The 22,565-nt window shown below is 38.8% G+C and overlaps 1 protein-coding gene across 2 annotated transcripts in view; it reads left to right on the forward strand.

Moving 5' to 3' along the window:
• Positions 1 to 21,721, forward strand: part of slc44a5a (solute carrier family 44 member 5a) — a 30,283-nt gene extending 8,562 nt beyond the window's left edge. The window contains exons 2-23 of one of the 2 annotated variants that reach the window (XR_011238745.1): positions 3,802 to 3,850; positions 4,641 to 4,714; positions 7,516 to 7,600; positions 10,839 to 10,923; positions 11,152 to 11,280; positions 11,556 to 11,616; positions 11,947 to 12,070; positions 12,169 to 12,252; positions 12,805 to 12,917; positions 13,052 to 13,183; positions 14,338 to 14,437; positions 14,529 to 14,621; positions 14,779 to 14,866; positions 15,551 to 15,819; positions 15,921 to 16,015; positions 16,302 to 16,405; positions 16,542 to 16,615; positions 17,132 to 17,202; positions 17,358 to 17,446; positions 18,766 to 18,850; positions 20,235 to 20,410; positions 20,524 to 21,721. Coding sequence is in view for 1 of the 2 variants with exons in the window: in XM_069511087.1 (XP_069367188.1) it covers positions 3,802 to 3,850; positions 4,641 to 4,714; positions 7,516 to 7,600; positions 10,839 to 10,923; positions 11,152 to 11,280; positions 11,556 to 11,616; positions 11,947 to 12,070; positions 12,169 to 12,252; positions 12,805 to 12,917; positions 13,052 to 13,183; positions 14,338 to 14,437; positions 14,529 to 14,621; positions 14,779 to 14,866; positions 15,551 to 15,819; positions 15,921 to 16,015; positions 16,302 to 16,405; positions 16,542 to 16,615; positions 17,132 to 17,202; positions 17,358 to 17,446; positions 18,766 to 18,850; positions 20,235 to 20,332 (2,102 nt within the window). In the remaining variant the exon portion in view is untranslated. Of the gene's footprint in view, positions 1 to 3,801; positions 3,851 to 4,640; positions 4,715 to 7,515; positions 7,601 to 10,838; positions 10,924 to 11,151; positions 11,281 to 11,555; positions 11,617 to 11,946; positions 12,071 to 12,168; positions 12,253 to 12,804; positions 12,918 to 13,051; positions 13,184 to 14,337; positions 14,438 to 14,528; positions 14,622 to 14,778; positions 14,867 to 15,550; positions 15,820 to 15,920; positions 16,016 to 16,301; positions 16,406 to 16,541; positions 16,616 to 17,131; positions 17,203 to 17,357; positions 17,447 to 18,765; positions 18,851 to 20,234 lie in introns of both variants that reach the window. The other variant, XM_069511087.1, reaches the window with a different exon arrangement.
• Positions 21,722 to 22,565: the final 844 nt, after the last annotated feature.

A 22,565-nucleotide genomic window follows, 5' to 3' on the forward strand; every position in this document is an offset into this window, starting at 1 on the left:
CACACACGTCCGCCAGCTGCTCCAGTCTCAGGAACCCAGCTTACTGCAAGAGAGCAGAACCAGGTTACCAGCGTGCTCTTATTGATTGCCTGATTACCTGATTCTGCACAGCTGTTGGCGCCCTAACCATACCCCGCCACCACAGCATTTTTCGGACTCTTCCAATTGAGGTAAATGACAATCAATTCAGGGAATGGGACAAATGGATTTCTCGGTTTATTTGGCAAGGAAAGAAACCGAGGATCTGATTTAGTGCCTTACAGTTAGGGAAAAGAAAAGGGGGTATGGCGCTTCCTTGTCTAAGAAATTATTTTTATGCTTCACAGCTAGCTCCTCTGTTATATTGGTGCAACTGGGAGTATGAAGCCAGATTGAAGGAATTGGATTTTGGAATGTCTAATAATTTTTTTCCTGACAGGCCATAATTGCTGATAGAGGACTTGGAGAGAGCTTGGGACTTGGGAGCTGGAAGAGATGCAGGATCTACGATTTGTCAAAATCTTTTAGATGGTGTGCTTATGATAAAGAATTTTTTCCCAACAGAGGGGATAAAAGATTTAAATCCTAGATAGGAAAGGGGCTAATAACCTATCTCTCATTTATACACAAGGGGGTGCTGAAAAGTTTTCAATCACTGCAAGAGGAACAGGGCCTACAGCACATTTTTTATAGATACCTCCAAGTACGACATTATTTCAATCAGAAGTTTTCTAAAATTCTAAAATCAGCCTTTAGTTCAATACCACATAAGTCAATAACTAGACTATAATTCTCTCTTTAATGCTAAAAATGAAAACACCCTGTATGTCAAAGAAAAGTGGGCAAAAGAAACTGGAAAGGGAATTTCTGAAGAGGCTTTGGGGGAAATATGCAGATTTCAGTGGTCCTCCATTGATTCCATGGGTTGCAGAGAACACTGTTGGAAAAATATGACAAGATTTTTTAAGACCCCCTACCAGGAATAATACAAGAATATGAATTTGGCATGTTGGATAAAATGTGGCTCATAGAAGGCAAATCATTTCCATATATTCTGGGACTGTCCCAATTTAAAATTCGAGACTCTTTATTTGGGACAAATTTTGTTTTTGTATCAGAGGAGGGATATAAAGCTGTCGCAGGCTCTTCTGGCAGCAAGTAAAAAGTCAATAACAAGAAATTGGCTAAATCCAGGACCACCTATATTGGAAGATTGGCACAGCATAATTTTGGAGATATTGAAAATGGAAAAACTAACCTACTCTTCGAGTGTCCAAAAACACAAATTTTACAAAATTTTGGATAAATAGATTGAATTTATAACCCCAATGCGAGCAGACTTCATAGAAGTATTTTTTTCTTTTTCTCTTCTCAAAGCGAATTGTAGAAATGTAATGGTTCATTTCTTTATAGATGAGTTTTTAACAATGGGTGTGATGGGCATATGTAATAAGGTGAAATGTAAAAGCTGCATACTGATTGAAGTAAAATGGTAAATGGTTGTATTTATATAGCGCTTTTCTAGTCCTCAAGACCACTCAAAGTGCTTTACACTACAGTTTTTCCATTCACCCATTCACACATAGAGTGCTTCTATAGCTAGCACTTTTTGTTGTTCTATTGGGCAGTTTGGGTTCAGTATCATGCCCAAGGGCACTTTGGCATGCAGATGGGAAGACTGGGGATTGAACTTCTGACCTTCTGGTTGGAGGACGACTGCTCTACCCCCCTCAGCCACAGCCACACCAAGTAGCAATACATACAAGTAATTAAGATGATACATATGTTTCTATCATATAGATGTGTGAAAATATCAAATGAAAAAATTATTGAAAGACAATGAAAACATTTGCATATAATATGTTATATTGCCTTTTCCAAATAACATTTTAAAAAGAAAGATATACATAGCAATATAATCAGGATAAACCACACTAGAACTAGGAGATCACATAATATCACAAATGTAATGTAGTGATTAAAATGTGAGACTAAATCCTGTGCAAATTCCACGTGTTTGTTTACCAGGCCAGGCCCTTGAGTAAATTAAGTTACTATAATGTTTATAGTGTGTGGATGTGTCAATATGGTGAGATGTATTTAAATCAAGTACTTTAATAACCTAGATCCTATCAATCATCCAGCCCAGAGAGAGTGCTAAGGCACCCATAGATATAGAGTGATGCATTCACACCAACTCAGTTGTCCACTTCCATCTCCCAAAAACCATACACAAATGAGCAGAAAATGTAAATGTAGAAATCAAAGTACAACCAAAACCAAATGCTGTGGAAGCCATGGGGGAGGGGTAGACTGGCTGAATATCCATGCTTATATTCTGCAGCCAACCAGACCTTATCAGCTGCCAGGGTCCACTGGAGTGGAGATCTCTGGGATGTGAGGGCTGTGAGAGGGGCGACCACTGAGCTGTAGTTCTGGATTCCAGATATTCAGGAGGGACTCCTAAAAGGCCATACATCTTGAGAAAAGTGTGAGATTTATAGTAGAGGAGCAAGCAGAATGAAGTCACACAGCATGGCAGAAGTTACTCCACTGTAATACAGCCCCAGTCTCCCATTCTATGTGAGGGTTGTGTTTCTTCAGCCATGGATAGCCCCAAGTAACAGGTTGCTGAGGATCACTGGAAATCAGTGGAAAGTAATCGTCTTGGTGGAGACCGAGTGGATCGGTGAGGTTGACCCTGGGAGCAAGCGAAGCCGGACCTCTCCTTCTGCCATTCAAAGAGATGTCTGTCAGTACGGATGGGGAGAGCAACTAGGGCATCCATATCCACTGGGGGCTCCCGTGCCGCCAACTCGTCCTTAATGCCTTCCAACAGTCCATTTTAAAAGGCATCAAACGTGAGGGTGCATTCCACTTACTCACGGCTGCACAACACTGCGGAACTCGATGGAGTAGTCTGTCACTGTATGCACGACCTGGGTGAGGTTCAGCAGAACCCATGCCTCTCTATCAGGGAGTGGTGTGGTCAAAAACCTTAAAAGAGCTCAATGGAGAATAACTCGACCATGGCACAGGAAGAAGAATGTCTCTCACACTCAGCGGTTCCCCATACCTTGGCTCAGCTGGAGAGGAGCAATATATGAATGCTACTCGTGATTGTTCCGTGGGGAGGGAAGAAGGGCGGAGGTGGAACATAAGCAAAATATGGACCAGGAATTACCAACAGGCTCCAGGAGACCTGAATAGCATTCTGGGGGCGGTAATTGTGCCTCTGAAGCCGGAGATGAGTGAGCTGGCCAACTGGTTGAAGAAGGAGGAACAGCAGCAGGCTCGGAGATGGTGAGCCTCTGTAGATGGTCACGGACAGATTCCAGGCTGATGTTGAATAGTCTCCACTTGAGCCCTCAACTCCTGCTCGAGAGGGTCTGAGTCAGCTGGGTTCATACTGGCCAGATTATTCTGTGACGACTAGAGACAGAATTGAACCCAAGAGCATGACAGCAGACAATCTTAGGTGCAGAAAAGGTGATTTATTCACCAGAGATCAAAAAAATATCCAGATAAAAGTAGAGGTCGAAACCAGAATATCAGCCCTACAGCAAATAAATCTGACGGGGCAAGTGAAAGGGAATCCAATGTCCGAAAAGCGGTAGTAATCTGATCACGAACGGTAGCAGAATACGGGAAATTAATGATTGAGAGCCAGGCGGAGAGTTGCGACCGAACCAGTATAAAGACACATTTGGGGCAGCTGTGGGAGTAGAGTGGTTGTCCTCCAACTAGAAGGTCAGCAGTTCAATCCCCAGTGTGACAAACCATCTGCTACACACCTACACTTACATATTTTGTGTCTTCTAGGAGAACCGCACAAGTTTGATCCTTCCTTCAGAGGTCCAGTCTGCAGAAGGTAACTACCTCCCCCCTTTTATTTACATAAAGCAGCAGGGTTTATGGATTCTGTCCTGAATAACATGATGTTTTGCCCAGCTCATTCATGAAATATTGTCTTCACCATTATTGCCATAATATTTTAGAAAGGTCACTCCTTATTGTCTTCTTAAGGGAAAAACAAGCTGTGCAGTACATCTGGTCTGCAGTGATTCATACCATCTGTCGTCTGCTGAGTCTCAGCTTATTAACACCCATCAGTGATGCCAATGAAGAATTAAACTAAGAAAACTATTGAATTATCTGAATTTGTGTATTTTCTTGTATCAGTTTTTACATTTCCATTCCATCCTGTGCAGATATTAGGTTTACCAGCTAAAAATGTCAAAAAACTGGAAAGATCTCTACTGATCTCCACTAATGTTTAATGATGTCTTATCATGGTTAATGGATGAAATACTTCTACAGCTTTTAGTTTTAGTGATAGATAGTGTTGTTGGTTAAATGTATATAAACACTTTGTATCTGAAGTCAGTTAACTTTTTCTGTATTAAACTGGTCACATTTTCACAATTACTCGTTTGGATCTATAATTGCATCTTTAGGGTTAGATGTGACTAAGATGAGATGTTTAATTATCTCTCATACTATCTATCTCATGCTGTTTTCTCTTCACAATCAGCTTGTGATGATTCTCAATTCTAGTCAGTATGTAAACACTAACTGATAGTTATAATGGACGTATAGAGACTTTTTAAAAATATATTTTCTGCTGTGGTTTACAACTTGTTTCTTGTCTGTCTCTTTAGAAGCTGCACTGATGTCTTGTGTTGTTTGTTCTTCGTTATTGTCATCCTCTCATATGTGGCCCTGGGGATAGTGGGTGAGTGTACACCCACACACACACACAAGAAAAACATGCTCTCTGGTTAATACACACATGGTCTTTGTTGTTTCTTCTTGATCTCAATCATGCTAAGCCACACACAACATAATATCACTACTGTGTTTGTATACACTTCAGGAACAAAATTTGTTTAGCCTTGTTGCCAAATGAATATGTATCAACTGCTATTTCCAAGGTTACAAACCTAAACTACACATTGATATTATTCTACCAACAATGAAAAACAACAATGTGTAATGTAAAAGAAGTTGCTCATAGTAATGAAACAAAGGACAACTTGAAGCACAATAACACAAAAGAACAAATAAAATGCAGAGGCAGTTATCCCTCTAACCTGACGCACACAGGTGTACTGCACATTTCATTGGAAACTTTATTAAAACTTTATTGGAAAAAAAGAGCGAGCGGTTTTTAAAAGTTCTTGGCAGGTGATTGGATGAAGCATTTGTGTATGGCTGTCTGCCAATTAGCAGTAGAGCAAAAACATCTTTTCTATCAAGAAAGGCCTTCAGTGTTGTTTTCTGCTCTTCTTTCAATTAAGAAATACTCCCCAGTTCTGATGTAATTGATGTTGGAACAGCAGCTTCATCAACCTCTTTAGGGGCTGCCATGTTTGTTGTCTCTTCCTGTTGTAACACCTAAGATATGCCCGTTAGTGCCAGTACTTACTCTGTCACAGGACAGTGGTCTGAACCACAGCATTATCTTTCTCTGTGTTCACTCTGAACTGAGCGTGCCAATTTAACTTAAAAAGGCCACCATCAATGTAGCTACATCAGATTTTAAATCAGATTTCAATCAGATCTTGATGAACACCGAAGACACATATCATAGGTGTAACTGTCTACAGTGAACTTGATCTCGGTTTCTAGGACATGAAACCCAGAGACAAATTCAAGAGATTCCCCCTAACTGATGGTCATAATAATTTATCAGATGTTGTGTGTAAGGTTACAGCTCCACCATCCCCAAATGAAATTGATTATTGCTGCTTCAAGTGTTGAGATCTAAAAACGAGAATGCTGCTTGTTATTCATATCACAGAAGAACTATCCAGGGTAATTACCACTGTCACCCAGTGTCCTCAATGATCTTACTTTTCATTGGTTTACTTAGGTATCAGAGCAGTGAAAAAATACATATTGTAATGTAATTACTGATCATGTGTCTGATCATATTGAACAGATAATTAAGAATTACTCTCTTTTTCTGTCCTTCCATTCTCTCTCTCACTTACTCGTTTTTTTATTGTGGGAGCTGGTTTCCCAGCTTTCTTTCCTTTTCTTTCTTTTTCTTTTGTGCCTCAATCACATTGATTGTATTAGTAAATAGGCGTTTGGTAGGAGGGAGAAAAAAAGACAGGAGAGAAAGCAAGAGAGAAAGCAGGGAAGTGAGAGGACTCACATCACTGCAAGGCTTTTCTATGTTTTGCCCTGAGACACAGAGAGAGCTCACAAACTAGGGCTCTATTTTAACAATTTGACCTCATGGAGTGAATGCATTTAAAACATGGGGGCTGCACACCCATATTCCACTAGCATAAGGATGAGATCATCTTTGTCTCAATAGCCAAGCATTAAATCTCATTTTCTAGTATGATATCAAGGTGGAGTTAGATCATGGAGCTTCTTTCGTACAGAATTGTTGAATCCTGACAGTCTGAATGAGAAAACCAAACACTCAGATCTGTGCATGTATCAACCTATATCAGTTTGATTTGTTTAAGTTCCACCTAAACCAAGCCTCAAACTGAAATAGCGTGCTTTTCCTTAACCTTGTCATGTCAGTGAAAAAATAACTGAAGCTACTGATTGAAACTGTCACAAATAGAACTGAGGACATATGTACCTACATTTTTACGACGACCTCTGCAAGCCAGCAGGTGTGATTCCAACTACTCCAATTCCTTTTACCTTAAGTGGTCTCATTTTCATATGTGTGTATCTGTGTGTGTGTGTTGCCTCATATCCAAGTATGACCTCATTCCTTTGTTAGTACATGGCAGATGCAGTTACACAGCAGTCATCCATTTGTGTGTGTGTGTGTGTGTGTGTGTGTGTGTGTGTGTGTGTGTGTGTGTGTGTATGTGTAAGGGGAGGGGGGTTACTGGTGACATCATCCAATAAATAGGATTTGAACCCGCAATTCCTACTTTGTACAGACAAGCATGCACTTACCACACAAGTCTTAATTTCTACACATACTCCAACACGTGCACACATACACACTTGCATATGTGTTCTTATCTTGTGTGTGATTGAATGGTAGTCTGAATAGAGTGCATGCACACAGAAACACACATAATCACACTAACAGGTGCACACACTAAAACAAAGACAGTTTCTAAAACCCAGCTCTGCTACTACCAGACATGGATGACATCATTCCTGATGACATCAGCCTCATTCTCTCATGCATAGCCGCTGACTGTACTTTGTACTTATACCCCATCTCCTTTATTCCTCATTCCTCCCTCCTTCCATCAGACACACACCCATGCACACACACACTCACTCATGCATGCATACTTGCACGCAACCACACACAAATCCTTCTCTGTTGTGTTGTGCAAATTCAATAAACAGTAAGAAGCAATTATTTTTCTAATATTTTTCTTTTGACATTTTAGTATCATAAACATTTTCAATATCAACATAAATGTGTAATTAAATATATAAATATTAAGATATCAGATAGTTCGCAATAACCACACTGTGTAAGTGCTTATTTGATGCAGACTGATGCAAATACACTGTATCTTCTGTCCATCTGCCCAGCCTGGTTACATGGGGACCCCAGGAAGGTTCTCCATCCAACAGACAGCTATGGCCAGTTCTGTGGGCAAAAAGGAACTCCCAATGCGTAAGTCAATGTTTTTACACCCTCGCCGTTTGGTTCCACAGTCTTTTAAACAGCTGTGCAGAACATTAATATCATTATAACCTGACTTGTTTCAACCTGACTTGTTTCATAGGTTCACATGAAGTTACTCAAGACATAAGGGATAAGAGATTAGTTTTATTCTGTACTTTCCTGAAAATGTGATTTAATTTAATGTAATTTTATTCTGTGTCGACAGAATTGTAGTGTGAAGGTTGAATTTGGGAAATTTGGGACACATTAGCTGTACACTTTTTATTTCCTGGTCTAACAAAATCTAGTCAAGAGCCCTTCAATCCTCCAATCGGTAAGCTCCCCAGGACAGAGATGTTTCAAAAAGCATAGAAGAGTGTCTGTCCTGTGGCCTGCATCCATTGGTTTCTCCAAATATGTGGAGAAGACCATGGGGTGATCGTTTCATTCCCTTAATAGCCCTAATAGAATGGCAAGTTAATGAATGAATGATCTGTTATTGTAGCTGATTGAATTTTAATAATTGTAGTTGATTGAATTTTAATGAATTGTTTTTAGTTTGATACACCTTTACTGTAATAGAAAGTTTTAAATGAATACTGCAGTTTCTTTATTTAGGCTCGTGTTCTTTATGAAGGGGGCACGTGTTTAAAGAAGGTCAAATAGATTTCAAATACAATATTAAACATTGTTTCAAATAACAACATACATAAAAATGTATCTTGTGTGTTAATAATGAGTTGTGAGATTGGGGGGGGATGTTGGGTCGTTCAGTGGATCTGAGGCTCAGAGTGAGCCTGTGCCCAAATAGGCCTTTTTCACAGCAGACATTTTGACAAGGCATTGAAGGAAAAGCGCATGTGAAAACATTAAATATGTCTTTGTTCACTTCAATAATATTTTTTATGATTTACACCAGAGCTTGTCATGCTGTAATTGAGTGAATTTAAAATGAAACTCAAATGTACAGTTGTCTTCTCTTCTTTCTCGTCCACATACTTTAACAAGAGATACTGATTCTCTTTGTGACAGGTCCAAAATGAAACTTCTCCTCATGAATCTGATGCAACTACAGTGATGAATGAGACTGTTTTGTTGGTGGGCTGCAGGAGAGCGATAAGTGTGTTTTTGTGTGTGTGACTAAGAGATAAAGACACACATCCTTTTAGAAGGTGCTTCCTTTTTGTGACAGACTGAAGGGTTTGCTCTATCTATTGAAAATATTCATATGATATGAACAGTAAGTGGCACAGCACAGGAGTGGGTGGAGGCGGAGCTCCGGGACCTGTGTGTGTGTGTGTGTGTGTGTGTGTGTGTGTGTGCTTGTGTGTGTGTGTGTCTGTCTGGGAGCACACACATTTTCTCTTGCTCCTGATATTTCACATGATGGCCCGATACGTCGCTCACATTCACATTCATCGTATATAAACTGACTCATTCAGTTTATTGTTCATAAAAAATATGAACGTGTTCATGCACATGACAGCTCTTCTTGAATGGCAAGATGATAGGCAGGGCTTGATTAGACCAAAGTTCAAACTTGGACATCAGAGATGAGTCACACTGAGGTGCCAGCTGCAGTCATCGGGCTCTGATGGGTTTAAAAGTACGTTAACTGCCTTGATGAGTCATAATCATGTGCAGCATGCTGTTGACCATGAGGTTGTTGGAAGATTTGAATAGTTGAGTGAAATGTTGCTGTTGTCAGTGGAATGATTTGCTAATAGATGGTTTGGTGTCTATGGACCCAAGAAGGGGAGATTATATTGGGGTCAGCTCGACCTCTGAAAGAACAATGTTGTATCACTTGTTTTGACCAAAAATGGCTGCAGTATGGGAAATACCAATTCCAGCATGTGTCTTTATCTGGCCAAAGAACATATGTAAACACACACACACACACACACACACACACACACACACACACACACACAATGACACAACAGTACAAGTTCTAACCACTAACATGTAGCAGCCAGAAAACTGCAATCTATGTAATGAAGAGATAAATATGGAGGAATGACTTTTAATGGAGAGGAAATGCAGAGATTTTGGGAATGATGTGAAGCTGGGGGTCAGGCCGTGCAAAGAAATGTAGGACTTAATGTGACTTCTTTTGAATGTACAAGTCCCTCATTATAGTTTCTAAAATTAATTAGTGTCTTAAAGGGATAGTTCACCAAAAAATGAAAACTCACTCATTATCTACTCACCACTATGCCGATGGATGGGTGGGTGAAGTGTTCGAGTCCACAAAACACTTCTGGACACTTGAATGACATCACATGAGCAGTATGGAGGCATGTAATGTTTTTTCTGTTGGTTTATTACGTCTGAAGAAGGACTCACCATTGACTTCAATAGTATTAGATTCTGCTCTAACAAAGTATATCCCTGAGACTCCAGAAGTGTGTTCTTTTTATTAATCAAGGGCCTAACCAAGCCTTGTAGTTGGCTGATGTATTTTTCTTTTTCTCTAGATAACTGGCTACAGTGTAGTTTGACAGTGGCTCTACAGCTTTTCCTTTTACACAAATCTACAATGAATGTTTTTCTCCAGTTTTCACTCTCACAATTGGGCACACTACAGTTTAGCAGTGAGATATTTTGCTAATTTACCTGTCAAACTTCTTATTTTGCCCTTACCTTACCTAGATGATTTTGTATAATGAAGAAAACACAGTCCTGCTTGTTCCAATGCCTCAGTGAAAGAAATTATATATAATTTAATGTCTGTTTGCACCCAGCTGCAAGTAGTCACACAGCAGCTATTAGGCTGTATTTCTTGGCATTGGTGCATTTTCATCAAAAACAGCAGAGAGAAAAGAGAAACTTATGCAATTTGCCACTTAATAAGCACCATATAGAAGTGGGTGACATCTGCTGCCACCAGGTGCTTTTGAGCTGCCTATAGGCAGTCAGATGAGGATGTATGAAGAGTGACTTAGTTTTCAGACATAGTTGGTTTATTATTTTCAGTTGCCATTTATAAGTTTAGGCAACAAAACTAGTTTGTTCGGTTTAGGACCAACATCTGTGACCAACATGTCATTCTTACGAAATAGGAGGTCAGATCACCATGTTTATAAAGGTATTACCCTGCTAAACAAAAATTTCTTCTTTCTGCTCTGCTATTGCTTGCAAATATAGAAAAGTGAAGCAGCATTGTTAGAAATAGGCTAAATAACTCTGGCCTTGTCAAAGGTCACAGAATGATCACATATGGTATTAAACACTTTTTTTGCAGGAAGAAACCCATCCTATTCTACTTCAACATCTTAAAATGTGCCAACCCAGCTATACTCATCAACCTGCTGTGCCCCACAACACAGGTATCTTCACATAATACCACACACAGCTCCTGATATATCATATCAGTTAAACATTAAGATAATTAACCTGAGGACTCAGACACAGAGAGGACTCCATACCTAAAACACAAATTTGAGGCTGAGCTAAAGTAGCTTGATGTTTATGACAGTGCACATGTCCATAACAATAGCTAGATATCTTCCTGAATGCATTAGCAAACTTAACTATCTGTGTTAATTTCATTCCAGATGTGTGTGTCACAGTGCCCTGACAAGTTTGCCACCTACAGTGAGACGCAGCTGCAACACAAACTCAACAAGAGTTACTGGGAATACTATAAACAGTTCTGTAAGCCTGGATTTAATAACCCTGAAAAGGTACTGATGCTGATATAAGTCATGCATTTATCATTAAGACACACATGATAAACTATTGTTTAAAAAAGCATCTTTGCAGGTGATGTACTTAACATTCATACCAGCAGCTCTCTCTTGGAACTTATGTTTTAAATTATTTTTCTCCTTTGTGTTGGTGCAAAACGCACAGAACACATCAATTCACAAAGACCAGCAGAACACACACACACACACACACAAAAGCATGCACAAACAGGTTGTTATTCTCACTTTCCTGTCTGTCCTGTGTTTTCCAGCCAGTATCTCAGGTTCTAAGAGATGAGGACTGCCCCTCCATGATCATACCCAGTAGACCATGTAAGGATTAGACAATCTCCCACAACTAATGCAACATTTCAACCAATTACTGTATGTCAGTGTTTACATTGAATGGTAGGTAAGAGAAGTCCACATTTGACAAGCCAAAAAATCTAAATAACTATCTACTCACTCAAATAAATCCTCACTATTATAGAATGTATTTACATAATGGATGGATTTGCTTATCAGCTTAATATTTCTTCCCCTGGTATAAAAGCAGTTTCAGAGGAGTCATCAGAGTTAGACAGTAGGAAGTTAGACAACATCAGTGTGCTCACAGTGTATTAGTATCACTCTCATCTTTGTGTATTTATGTTTGTATATCAGTTCTCCAAAGATGTCTACCAGACTTCACCACTCTGAATGGGACTGTGACTATAGCAAACAGAACTAGGTTTAAAGATGCTCTGGAAATTCCACACAGTGTCAGTGAACTCCAACATGCTACCAAGTACTGCAACTTATTATTTTACTCATTCATTCATTTTTATGAACTCATATACAGACTTCATATCTACAGATTAAGTAATTTCTCTCTCCACTGAGCAGGACTATAACAGGACTTGTGGACACTAAGGAGATGGGCATGAAGATAATGGAGGATTATTCTCAGTCCTGGGCATGGATACTCATGTAACTACAAAAACAATATACAACATTTGTGGAAAACCCCACCATCTACTCTGGTCTCAAGTGTATTTAGGCCACATTTAATATTTTGCCTGTATGTACACTGTTAGTCTTTGAACATACTTATAAAAGTCAAATTTCAGAAGCAGTTCTCCTTATGTCTACTATCCTTATAAAGTTTTTACAGTTTTCCAAGTACCCACCATCATTTACTTGTCACTGATAGATTTACATTGTAAATTTACCTGATTTGTTTTTATACCTGATGGTCAATAAATGTAATGCAGAGACTGTGGTCCTCCCCTGAGACAAAGCTTGGAAAAAGACTCCTGAGTTTGGTTGAATTTAGTTTCTTGATGCCTGTGTCATGATGACTGTGATCTGATTCCATAGGCAATCGACAATTGAGCAAAACATACAAGACAGATGTTAGCATAATAGCATTCACTGCTTGTTATGATAGTAACAGTAGCTAGTAGTTGCTGTTGAGCAGAGGTTACGTTAGCCTTTATTAAACCATATGATTTTTCCCTGCACTTTAAAACCTGCTGACAGAGGTCTGCTGATATCCCTGGCTGTTAGTCTGATCTTCATCCTGCTGCTGAGGTTCACAGCTGGGTTGCTGCTGTGGACTACCATCATCACTTTCATACTACTGCTGGCATATGGTGTGTACTCTAGTAGTTTTTAGAATCTGGCTGTCGTTATCTAATCATGCTGGGAGTACATGGGCTTAGCATCTATTAAAATTAATTGTAATGTGTGTGTGTGTGTGTGTGTGTGTGTGCATGTGTGTGTACAGGTATTTGGTACTGCTCTATGGTCTGGTCCCAGCTCAAACACACACCAGGCTCTGATGTTGCCATTACAGAGGTCGGCTTGCAGACTGACCTACAGGTCTACTTACAACTCAGACAGACATGGATCATATTATGTGAGTCTGTGTTTCGTCAGAATTAGGAATAGAAACTGCTCATAAGAAAACTTTTGTGTAGTTTCAGTGTTCTTAAAGGTCCAGTGTGTAAGATTTTGGTGAAAGGGAACTATTGGCAGAAATTTAATGTAGAATAATCCTCATGATCTTTTCACTAGTTCTTTTCATCTAAATTGTATGAAGTGTAGTTTTATTTATCCCAGAAAAGGCCCTGTATATTTAAATACTTTATATTTACATTGAGGGGACATTCTCTACGGAGGCCGTCATGTTTTTTCATTAGTCCAGACTGGACAAACTAAAAACCTTTTGAGTTTTTATGACAACTGAAGTCTACCACAGATTCTTTTTCATGTTTGGAAGGAGAGGGTGAGGTGAGGGATGTTCAGCTGCAACATGCAATTTCAACACTAGATATCACAAAATTCTACACACTGTACCATTAAATTAAGATCCTAGCTTAAGAACTTCACATCTCAGGTACAAGGTACAACTCTGGAGAAGATCCCTTTTCTTTAAAGTAAGATGAGTTCATGTGCTCTCTCTCCATCACTTTGGTGACTGAGCAGCACATATGTATCAATCTAATCACCTTATACAGTTAAACAAGAAATCAAATGTTGATGTTGTCTTCCTTCTTGCACAGTTCAAATTCAATCCTGTTTAATGCAACTGACTGCAGAGAGGGACTGCTCAGAAGTGCCAATAAAACAAATACTTTATTTATATATTTTGTTTCCAATGTGATTTCTTTTCAGTGTCCATCATTTTTTCATTTTAATGGGACTGAAGTATCATTTAACACCAACACACACTCTTCAAAAGACTGAGAAGCAGCACTTGTGATTAGACCAGTCTGCTTTACTCATGTCGTTTTGTTTGCAACAACACTGCAAGAAGTTGTAACTTTATTACAGAATTTATTTAAAAACTGATTTATTTGAAACAATGCCTGTGACTTCATAAAAAAAAATGTTTCTAGTCTAATCATTTCCAATGATATAATAAAATACATACAGTATAATCATTTGCATGGGCCTACATTTGTCTCTGTTGTTTAACTTAGAAGGTAGCTGTAGTTATTCAGAAGACGGTCACAAAATATGTTTAATGTTAATCAAATAATTTGATGCAAATACATTTGTTTTTGTCAGTGGTGTCTCTGGCAGTGACTGAAGCTTCCATCTTGACAATGTTGATCTTCCTAAGGAGACGAGTCCGAGTGGCCATTGCCCTGCTCAGAGAGGCCAGCAAGTATGATGAAAAATCATTAAAAAATGACAAATTATTCGCATTTTTTAATCTGCATTATGGTGATGGTTGTTTTCTTGATCTGATCTTGCAGAGCTATCGGTCACATCATGTCCACACTGCTCTTTCCAGTTGTCACCTTCCTCTTGTTGACTGTGTGTGTCTCCTACTGGGCAGTTACTGCCGTGTATCCTTCATTCACATTACAACATTTCTTGTTCAGAGCTTAGTGATTTATTTGAAGGACTCACACCAATTTTCATATGCAGTGTTTTTGGATTTTTATATCATTAGCTGTCCAACCAGCCTATCAGATGGCTCTTTAACCACCACTGTGAAACCAGTTATCTTGCATCCTCAGGTGAAGCCATCTACAAAGTGATGTCTCCTTATGTGAGCTGCCCCTACACCAACAGTACATGCAATCCTGAGGTACAATATATTGTGTTTGATTTAGTTTCTTTATCGCTTTGCCTTTTGTAGTCAAAATTGTCATATACAATATTTAGAAGTGAGCGGATTCATAAAGGTGTTAGGACCATTCAGTAAACTGAACAGTCAAACTGCATTTTTCCATATTTCCAAGATATCTACAGCCCATTTACACTGATAAAATGTCAAGAAAGCAGCTAGAAATTTTGTTTCTTGGCTCATGCTGTATACATCAGACTTTTCACCTTTGAAAAAAGGCAGCAACATAAACTCTGTGAAATTTGGTAAAGCTTTGTAAAGCTCAAAAACACATTTGCTAAACGCATGTCCTGAAGACAGGAGGCAAAATGTATTACATTTTTTCGCTAGTGAATGTAATTGACCTGCTGCAAAATCATTAATAAGTAAAGTTCATCCAATAAAGCTCTGTCTCTGTCAGTGACTATATTTATTGGACAAGAAGTTGCAACAAACTATTAGAAAGATATTATTTATATTTTAATACATTCATATTTGCACATACTGTAGGAAAGGTATATGGTGTGTCTTGTGCAACCGTTCACATTAAGACAACACACACCCTCAGTCTCCACACTATAAATAATAATATATTAATGGCTGAGATGTGCATTACATACATTCACTGAGAGACTGCCCTGTGTTCTCCCCTCACGTCTCTGCCAGACCTTCAACAGAACCAACATCTCCACATCAGTGTTGTGTCTGGGTTCTCAGTGTCAGTTTGCCTTCTACGGTGGGGAGACGTCCTACCACCGCTACCTCTTCCTTTTGCAGCTGTTCAACCTACTTGTCTTCCTCTGGCTGGTCAACTTCAGTCTGGCCCTGGAGCAGTGCACCCTGGCAGGGACATTTGCAAACTACTATTGGGCCAAGAGGAAGCCTCAGGATATCCCAGCATGTCCACTCTTGCTGTCATTCATTAGGGCTGTCAGGTCAGGACATTCTCTCAGGACCATCGTCTGTCAGACTGTATGGAAACAAATTGGTCTAATCCAAAGCTGGAAATAAGAGTCTTGTGTTTGTCTATCTGCAGGTATCATATAGGGTCTCTAGCTTTTGGCGCTTTAATTCTTTCAGTTGTCCAACTTCTGCGGATCATCCTGGAATACCTAGAGCAGAAACTAAAAGGTTTACAATTACACACATACACACACACACACACACACACACACACGTATAGGTCTATATGGTGAAGTAATACCCTAGCTTGCCCTCCTTCTGACTTCGACACTAAAATAAAGTCTCAACTCTCAAACAGCCCTTAAAAATCATGAGGACTGACCAAAATATCCTCTCAAGGATTGTTTTGAGCTAAATGTAGACATGTAGACTCAGACACAGTTTCTCCTTACTTCCCTACTTCTATAACTGCTACTACAATCACTGAAATGGTGCTCTGCTTTTATCCTTGCAGGTATTGACAACAGCCTGTCCCGGTTCATGATGTGCTGTCTAAAATGCTGTTTCTGGGGTCTGGAGAAATTAATTCGCTACTTGAACCATAATGCTTATATCATGGTAAGCTGGTTGAAGACAAACAAACCTTTTTTAGCAGGAGTATTATGAATAGCACCGATGCACTGTTCATTTTGTCAACAACAATATCAACAGTCTCTTGTTGCTGGGACCACTGTTTTGTCTTTTTTTCCACCAGGTGGCGATCTATGGTAAAAATTTCTGTACCTCAGCCAAAGAGGCCTTCTTCCTACTGATGAGAAATGTGGTCAGGTAAGGAGATCAGTTCACTTGCCTCGGTTTTTGGTGTGGATGCATTTTGCTGTTTAGGATAAGTGATCCTGTGTGTTGCTTTCAGCTATAGACTGTATATAAAGATGGATGACATGACACACAACTCTGCAATGGGGAAGCCAAATCATCTTGATTTGCTGCAGTACTGGTTAGCAGATGGGACATGAAAGTACATGTTGAATAAGTTTTCCCAAAGATGATTTCGGTCGGTTTGTGATTGGTTTGAATTTGTTATTTTAAGCTATAAAAACCTGCTGAAGAGGAATGATTGACAGCTTAAACTGACTCGCAATTGGTTGAGAGTGTGTTTCGGTGGGACCTTGACACCACGTCCACTACTGTGCAGACTCTAAATCCAAATGATGTTCTACGCTATTTTATCCTGATTTAGCTTAATTTCAGACTATAAGCAGAGGTCATGTCTGTGCTGATTTTCACCGTGTGGATCATGTGTTAGACGAGTGGTCAGGCTGAAATTTCTCACTCCTCCAACAGGGTTGCAGTTCTAGACAGAGTGACAGATTTCCTGTTGTTTCTGGGCAAATTGCTGATAGCAGGAGGAGTTGGTAAGTAAAGTCTTGCATCAGTCATACCATGCTCAGGTTAAATGTTACAGTTTAAATAGTCAGTTGACAGTGATGATGTGTTATAGCTGCATCTTAAGGTGTATGTTTGTATGTGCGTGCGTGCATGTGTGTGTGTGTATGTGTGTGTTTTACAGGCGCAGTTGCCTTCTACTTCTTCACTAGGAAGATCCCTGTTATCCAGGAAGAAGTACCCCATCTCAACTACTATTGGGTCCCCCTACTGGTCAGACTCTCTCTCTCTCTCCCTCTCTCTCTCTCTCTCTCTCTCTCTCTCTCTCTCTTTCTCTCTTTCTCTCTTTCTATATTAAATGTCTAAACATTAACCTAAAACTGATTCTTAGGTGAACCCTTAAATCTAGTCTTAAACATTTGAACTTGTGAGGACCAAATAAAATGTCCTATGGTTTTGAGCCACACATAGGAACCTACCAGGTCAGTGTTGATTTGTGTAAAAACAACACCCAACAGTGTCTGGGTTAGATTATTTCTATTTTGGAGCATGTTTATTCAAAACTAATACAGGGTTTCTGCAGGTCATTAAAAAGCATTAAAAGTCATTAAATACATTTTGCTAAAATTAAGGCCTCAATGGCATTAAAAAGCATTAAATCAGATTTCCAGAGGCATCAAAAAATTTAAAAAATACTTCAGATATAGGATCTACCTTGACGAAAAAAGGAGCCGTGCACGGACTTAAGAAAAAAGCATTGGAAGATGAGCTGGGAGAACTGAAAAAGAAAAAGGCAGTGTTGACAGAGATGTGCGCCAGCCTTCAGAAGGATGCTGATCAACTCACTGAGAAGGCCGAAAACAAATCTGGCACACTCATGGCTCAGATGATCACAAAATCTAATACTCTAATGAGGAGATACAAGAACAAATGCCTTGAACTGAAAAATGTTGAGACAGAGTTGGAACTAAAAGCGAACGAACTAAGGCACATGCACTAATTATCATGCAAAGTTAAATCCCAGTGATTTCTTTGTTATGTCAAGTACTGAACTTGATGCAAACGTTATGTTCCAGCCTTCAAGTTGAAAGTTTCAGTTTTTTCCTTCACTCTCCAGACAGATCAAATTGTGGGTTGTGTATTCAGTGTCAGGACAATTTTTTGAAATTTGAATTTTTGAAATATGTGCAAATAAATGTTGACATTGTAAGCTGTCTCATGAGCCATTTCAAATTCTTTATAGAGTGACAGTTTATGTCAATTATTTAGATTCTCAAATATCTTATATTATCATTGTCATATGAAATGCTTGCAATTTAATTCAGAGTTGGATATGGATATTTTGTGTGTGTGTATATAGGTAAGTATGCACAGGTATAGTATTTGCAGTTAGTCATGGGCATTAAAAATGTTTGAAATGGCATTAAAAAGGGCATTAAAAAGCATTAAATTAGATTTGCTGGTACCTGCAGAAACCCTGTAATAAGAATTCAAAAAGATTATGTTTAAGCTTTCTTATCATGATGAGATCTGCCATCAGAGCAGCCCCTCAGCCCTGTTGTAGCTTCTCTGAAGTATATCTCTCACATTAGACTGTGGTGATTGGCGCCTACCTGATTGCACACGGATTCTTCAGCGTCTATGCCATTTGTGTGGAAACACTCTTCCTCTGCTTCTGTAAGTACAATACTGTCATTGTGTTTCCAAGTACAGAACATACCTATATCAATTCATACTGTCAACTGAAAACAAACTGGTTTAACATGTTCCAATGGTTGTAATGGCACCATATTAATAAAACAAAATATATATACCACTTTATCTTTTGAGGGCCAAATTCACAGCTATGGTCAATTTAGGGTCTTCAATTCACTTAGCCCATATCTGCATATCTCTGGGACAGGGAACCTTCTTGCTGTGAGGCAACGGTGCTAACCACCACACCATCAAGCTGCTCATGTAGATAACTATGTTTTACATACTTTATTTTTAAATTAAAATTAAGTATTCAATTTATGAAACCTTCACACCAAAGGAAACAGTGCACTTAGTAAGCGTAACAAGGTGTGTAACATATCCATAATTTATTTATAGTTTGTTTTAGTCATTCTCTGCAAATTAGTTATTTTCAGAAGACAACAATATGCAACAACAAAATACCACAACATACTTATAGCGACAAGATTATGCAGATAGATCTCAAAGTGATAACAATTCTCGTGGGAAAATTTTAATTAGACTTTGATAAAAATTTGCTCTGCTGTAGTTTCACATCTGCAACTCCTGCATAGAACCAACACAATGACACACACACACACACAGAGAGAGAAAGAGAGAGAGAGACTGGGGCACTGAATTAGTTTACGCGGTATTATCATCGGTGACACCCCTACACTGAAAACAGTGCCAATTAGTCTTATGCAATTATAGTGGTATCTCCATCCAGAATGAACAGTTTTTCAGTGTCAAAATGAGTCCAATCACATATAGATATACTTATTTACTGTGTGATGTAAACCATTGGACCTGACAAGAAACACACAAACTATTTTAAACTGTGTAACTGTTTTTCATTACAATTGTCTTAGAACATTTACAGTACCACTGATGTGCCCTTTGGAACTTATCAGTAGCCTAATTTAGCAGGAAAATCACACACGGTTTAAATGGTTAATGTGTTAAAATACCTTGAATTTTCTTTTCAAAATATTACTGATACATGCTTTCCTCTTATGCTTTGATTGGATGTTTCAGCCTATGTTTCAACAAGTCACACATTCTACAACTGCTCTGATTTGACCAAATCTTATAGCGTTTTTCATCTCTTTTACACCAAGCTGTTTAACAGCACTAACCTCTGCTTCTCTCCTTGTTTCCTCTTCATTTATTATCACCCTGCTGTCCTGCTCTTCTTCCTCCCCTCCATATATCTTTATGTGACGTTGAACCTCAATCTCAACCATTGATTCTCCCCAATTCCATCCATCTTTCCCTTCATTAATCCCTGCTTATCCTCCCATGCTTTCTCTTGATCCATCCATCCATTTATTGGGCCAACCAGGTGATGACTTGGAGAGGAATGACGGTAGTGCAGAAAAACCTTTCCTCATGTCTCCAGAGCTGCATAGAATCTTGGGAAAACCCAGTCCGTTTCGATGATATCCCTTCCTCCATATCCACTCCATCAGCAGCCAGTCTGCTCAGCTTTGGTTGGCTGGTCCCTATATGTGTCAAGATGTAGCAACGTGTTTAAATGTCAGAAAAATAGGGATGCAAAACATTTAAAACCTAATTGATACTAAAAAAAATTATAAATATAAGTTGAGATTCATTTTTATTTTGTACTTAAGGCAGCTGCTTGCATATCTGTACTAGAGGCCTCTGACGTGTCTCTGCTGCACCACTGCAGTGCAGTTACTGAAACGAATGAATTTTATGACTCTGTGCCATTATTGGTCTGACAGGGTCCTTCAATGGAATATTTCAACCCTTGAATGAGAAGGGTTTTTTGTATAAAGACTCAGTGTGTGTGTGTTTGAATAATTCTTATTTATACCTTTATGTGTTATGAATGCATGTTTTAAACTGGTTTGTAAAAGCTAAAGTGTGTAAAAAACTGTTGAGATGGAAAAGAATGTGGTCTGTGCAAATAGTTTCACCTGACATCAAAGTCCAGAGCTCGAAAAGGTTGTCTCTGTCACATTTAGATAGTAAAAAAGTGGGCAGTTTCATGCCCATCTGCATGGAAGACAAACATACTGTTAATGCAGTTCTGTTTCCAACCAATAACCACACAGTTACAAACTATATGTTCTTCATTTTTGTTAGTAGTATACCCATGAGGTCATCAGGAGTTTGTAGTTCTGGATAGAAGTGCTCATTTTCAAGGCCTGCTACTTATTTTATGATGTGACAAAGGCAGTTGAACAAATTCTGCTTAAGAGATGAATTAACACAAAAGAGTCATAGATGATTATTGATTGTCCATATTTCACAGCAGCAGGAATGAGATGAGAGAAATAATGTTCAGTTTCCCTCACTATGGGTAAAGATGGGTTAGGGTTAGGGTTTTTTTTCTATGTAAAATCAAGGTTAATGTATTGACATCTCACTATTTATACTCCCTGTTCATTTTATAAGATTGAATAATTTTGTATTTTGAATGCAAGTTTTTTTTTTAATGTGTGAACTGATCAAAAATAGAATATCACTGTCATTTCTTAATTTAAACAATGTCACTAACGCATTTGTCCTGACAACTTGAATGAATGTATATTTTTTAAATAGCTCCACAATGTAATTAAAAAATAATCCGCCCGATTTTTTGAAACTATGAAATCCACTTATATCTAACACACAAGATCAATGCTATTCCAAAAAAGGCAATGCACAAGGCGTTTTTCAAATCTTTAAATCCATCTTGAGTGATTTGATGTGAAGTGAACAGCCTGGCATTAGAATGTGTCTCCACATGTGTTTCCACTGATCACTTGTAATCAGATCCCACTTCCCTGTTTTACCTGCAAATAAACAAGTTCATCATTTCGATTTGTTAAGACCAAATTATGCTGTGTGTGGAGGGGGAGGGGGGCAAGGAGTGGCAAAGCAAATGAATGCAATGTGTTCAGTGAAATAAGTTTACTCATTTAAAAAAAACTGAAAATCAATTTGTGTTAATATTGCAGAATCAAATAATTCAATGTAAGTGAAACAGTGAGTAAAAATACATTGGATTCATTCAGTCGGAGGACGTCAACTGAGTAGCCTTCATATGTGGCCCAGGACACTTTAACATCCACACATCTAGAAGACTGTGACCACATGCCACCCAGACCACTTCCAGATGTCGTTTGAGAAATGTTTGCAGGGTTGTTTTTTGTTTGTTTTTTTCATTGTAGTGCTGGACCAGGAGATGAACAGTGGATCATTGGCTCGTCCTCTTCAAAGACATAAAGCTAAAAGAAAATGTCATACACTTTAATTGAGGGGTAGAGTGGTCGTCCTCAGGCCAGAAGGTCGGCAGTTTAATCCCAGCCTTTCCCATCTGCATGCCGAAGTGTCCTTGTGCAAGATGCTGAAACCCAAATTTCACCTCATAGAAAAAACCCTCCAGCAATCAGACACACATGACTGTTTGGTCTAAATGCACAGTGCATTCACATACCCTTCAGTGCACTACAGTCTACATACTTTTATACGCTTATATATATACATGCGCTAAACCCTCTGGTATCCCCAGAAGGAATTCTGGGAAACTCCTGAGCCGCTCACTCGTTTGTGTTCTCAATGTCAGGATGTCAGTTGATTATGTGGAGTTCTGTACATGTCTAAAGCAGCTATCCCTAGTTTAATATTATCAACCTCACCACCCTTAGGACATATAGCTTCTCTT

The sequence above is a fragment of the Paralichthys olivaceus genome, chromosome 16, assembly GCF_024713975.1.
Source record: "Paralichthys olivaceus isolate ysfri-2021 chromosome 16, ASM2471397v2, whole genome shotgun sequence".
Lineage (NCBI taxonomy): Eukaryota > Metazoa > Chordata > Actinopteri > Pleuronectiformes > Paralichthyidae > Paralichthys > Paralichthys olivaceus.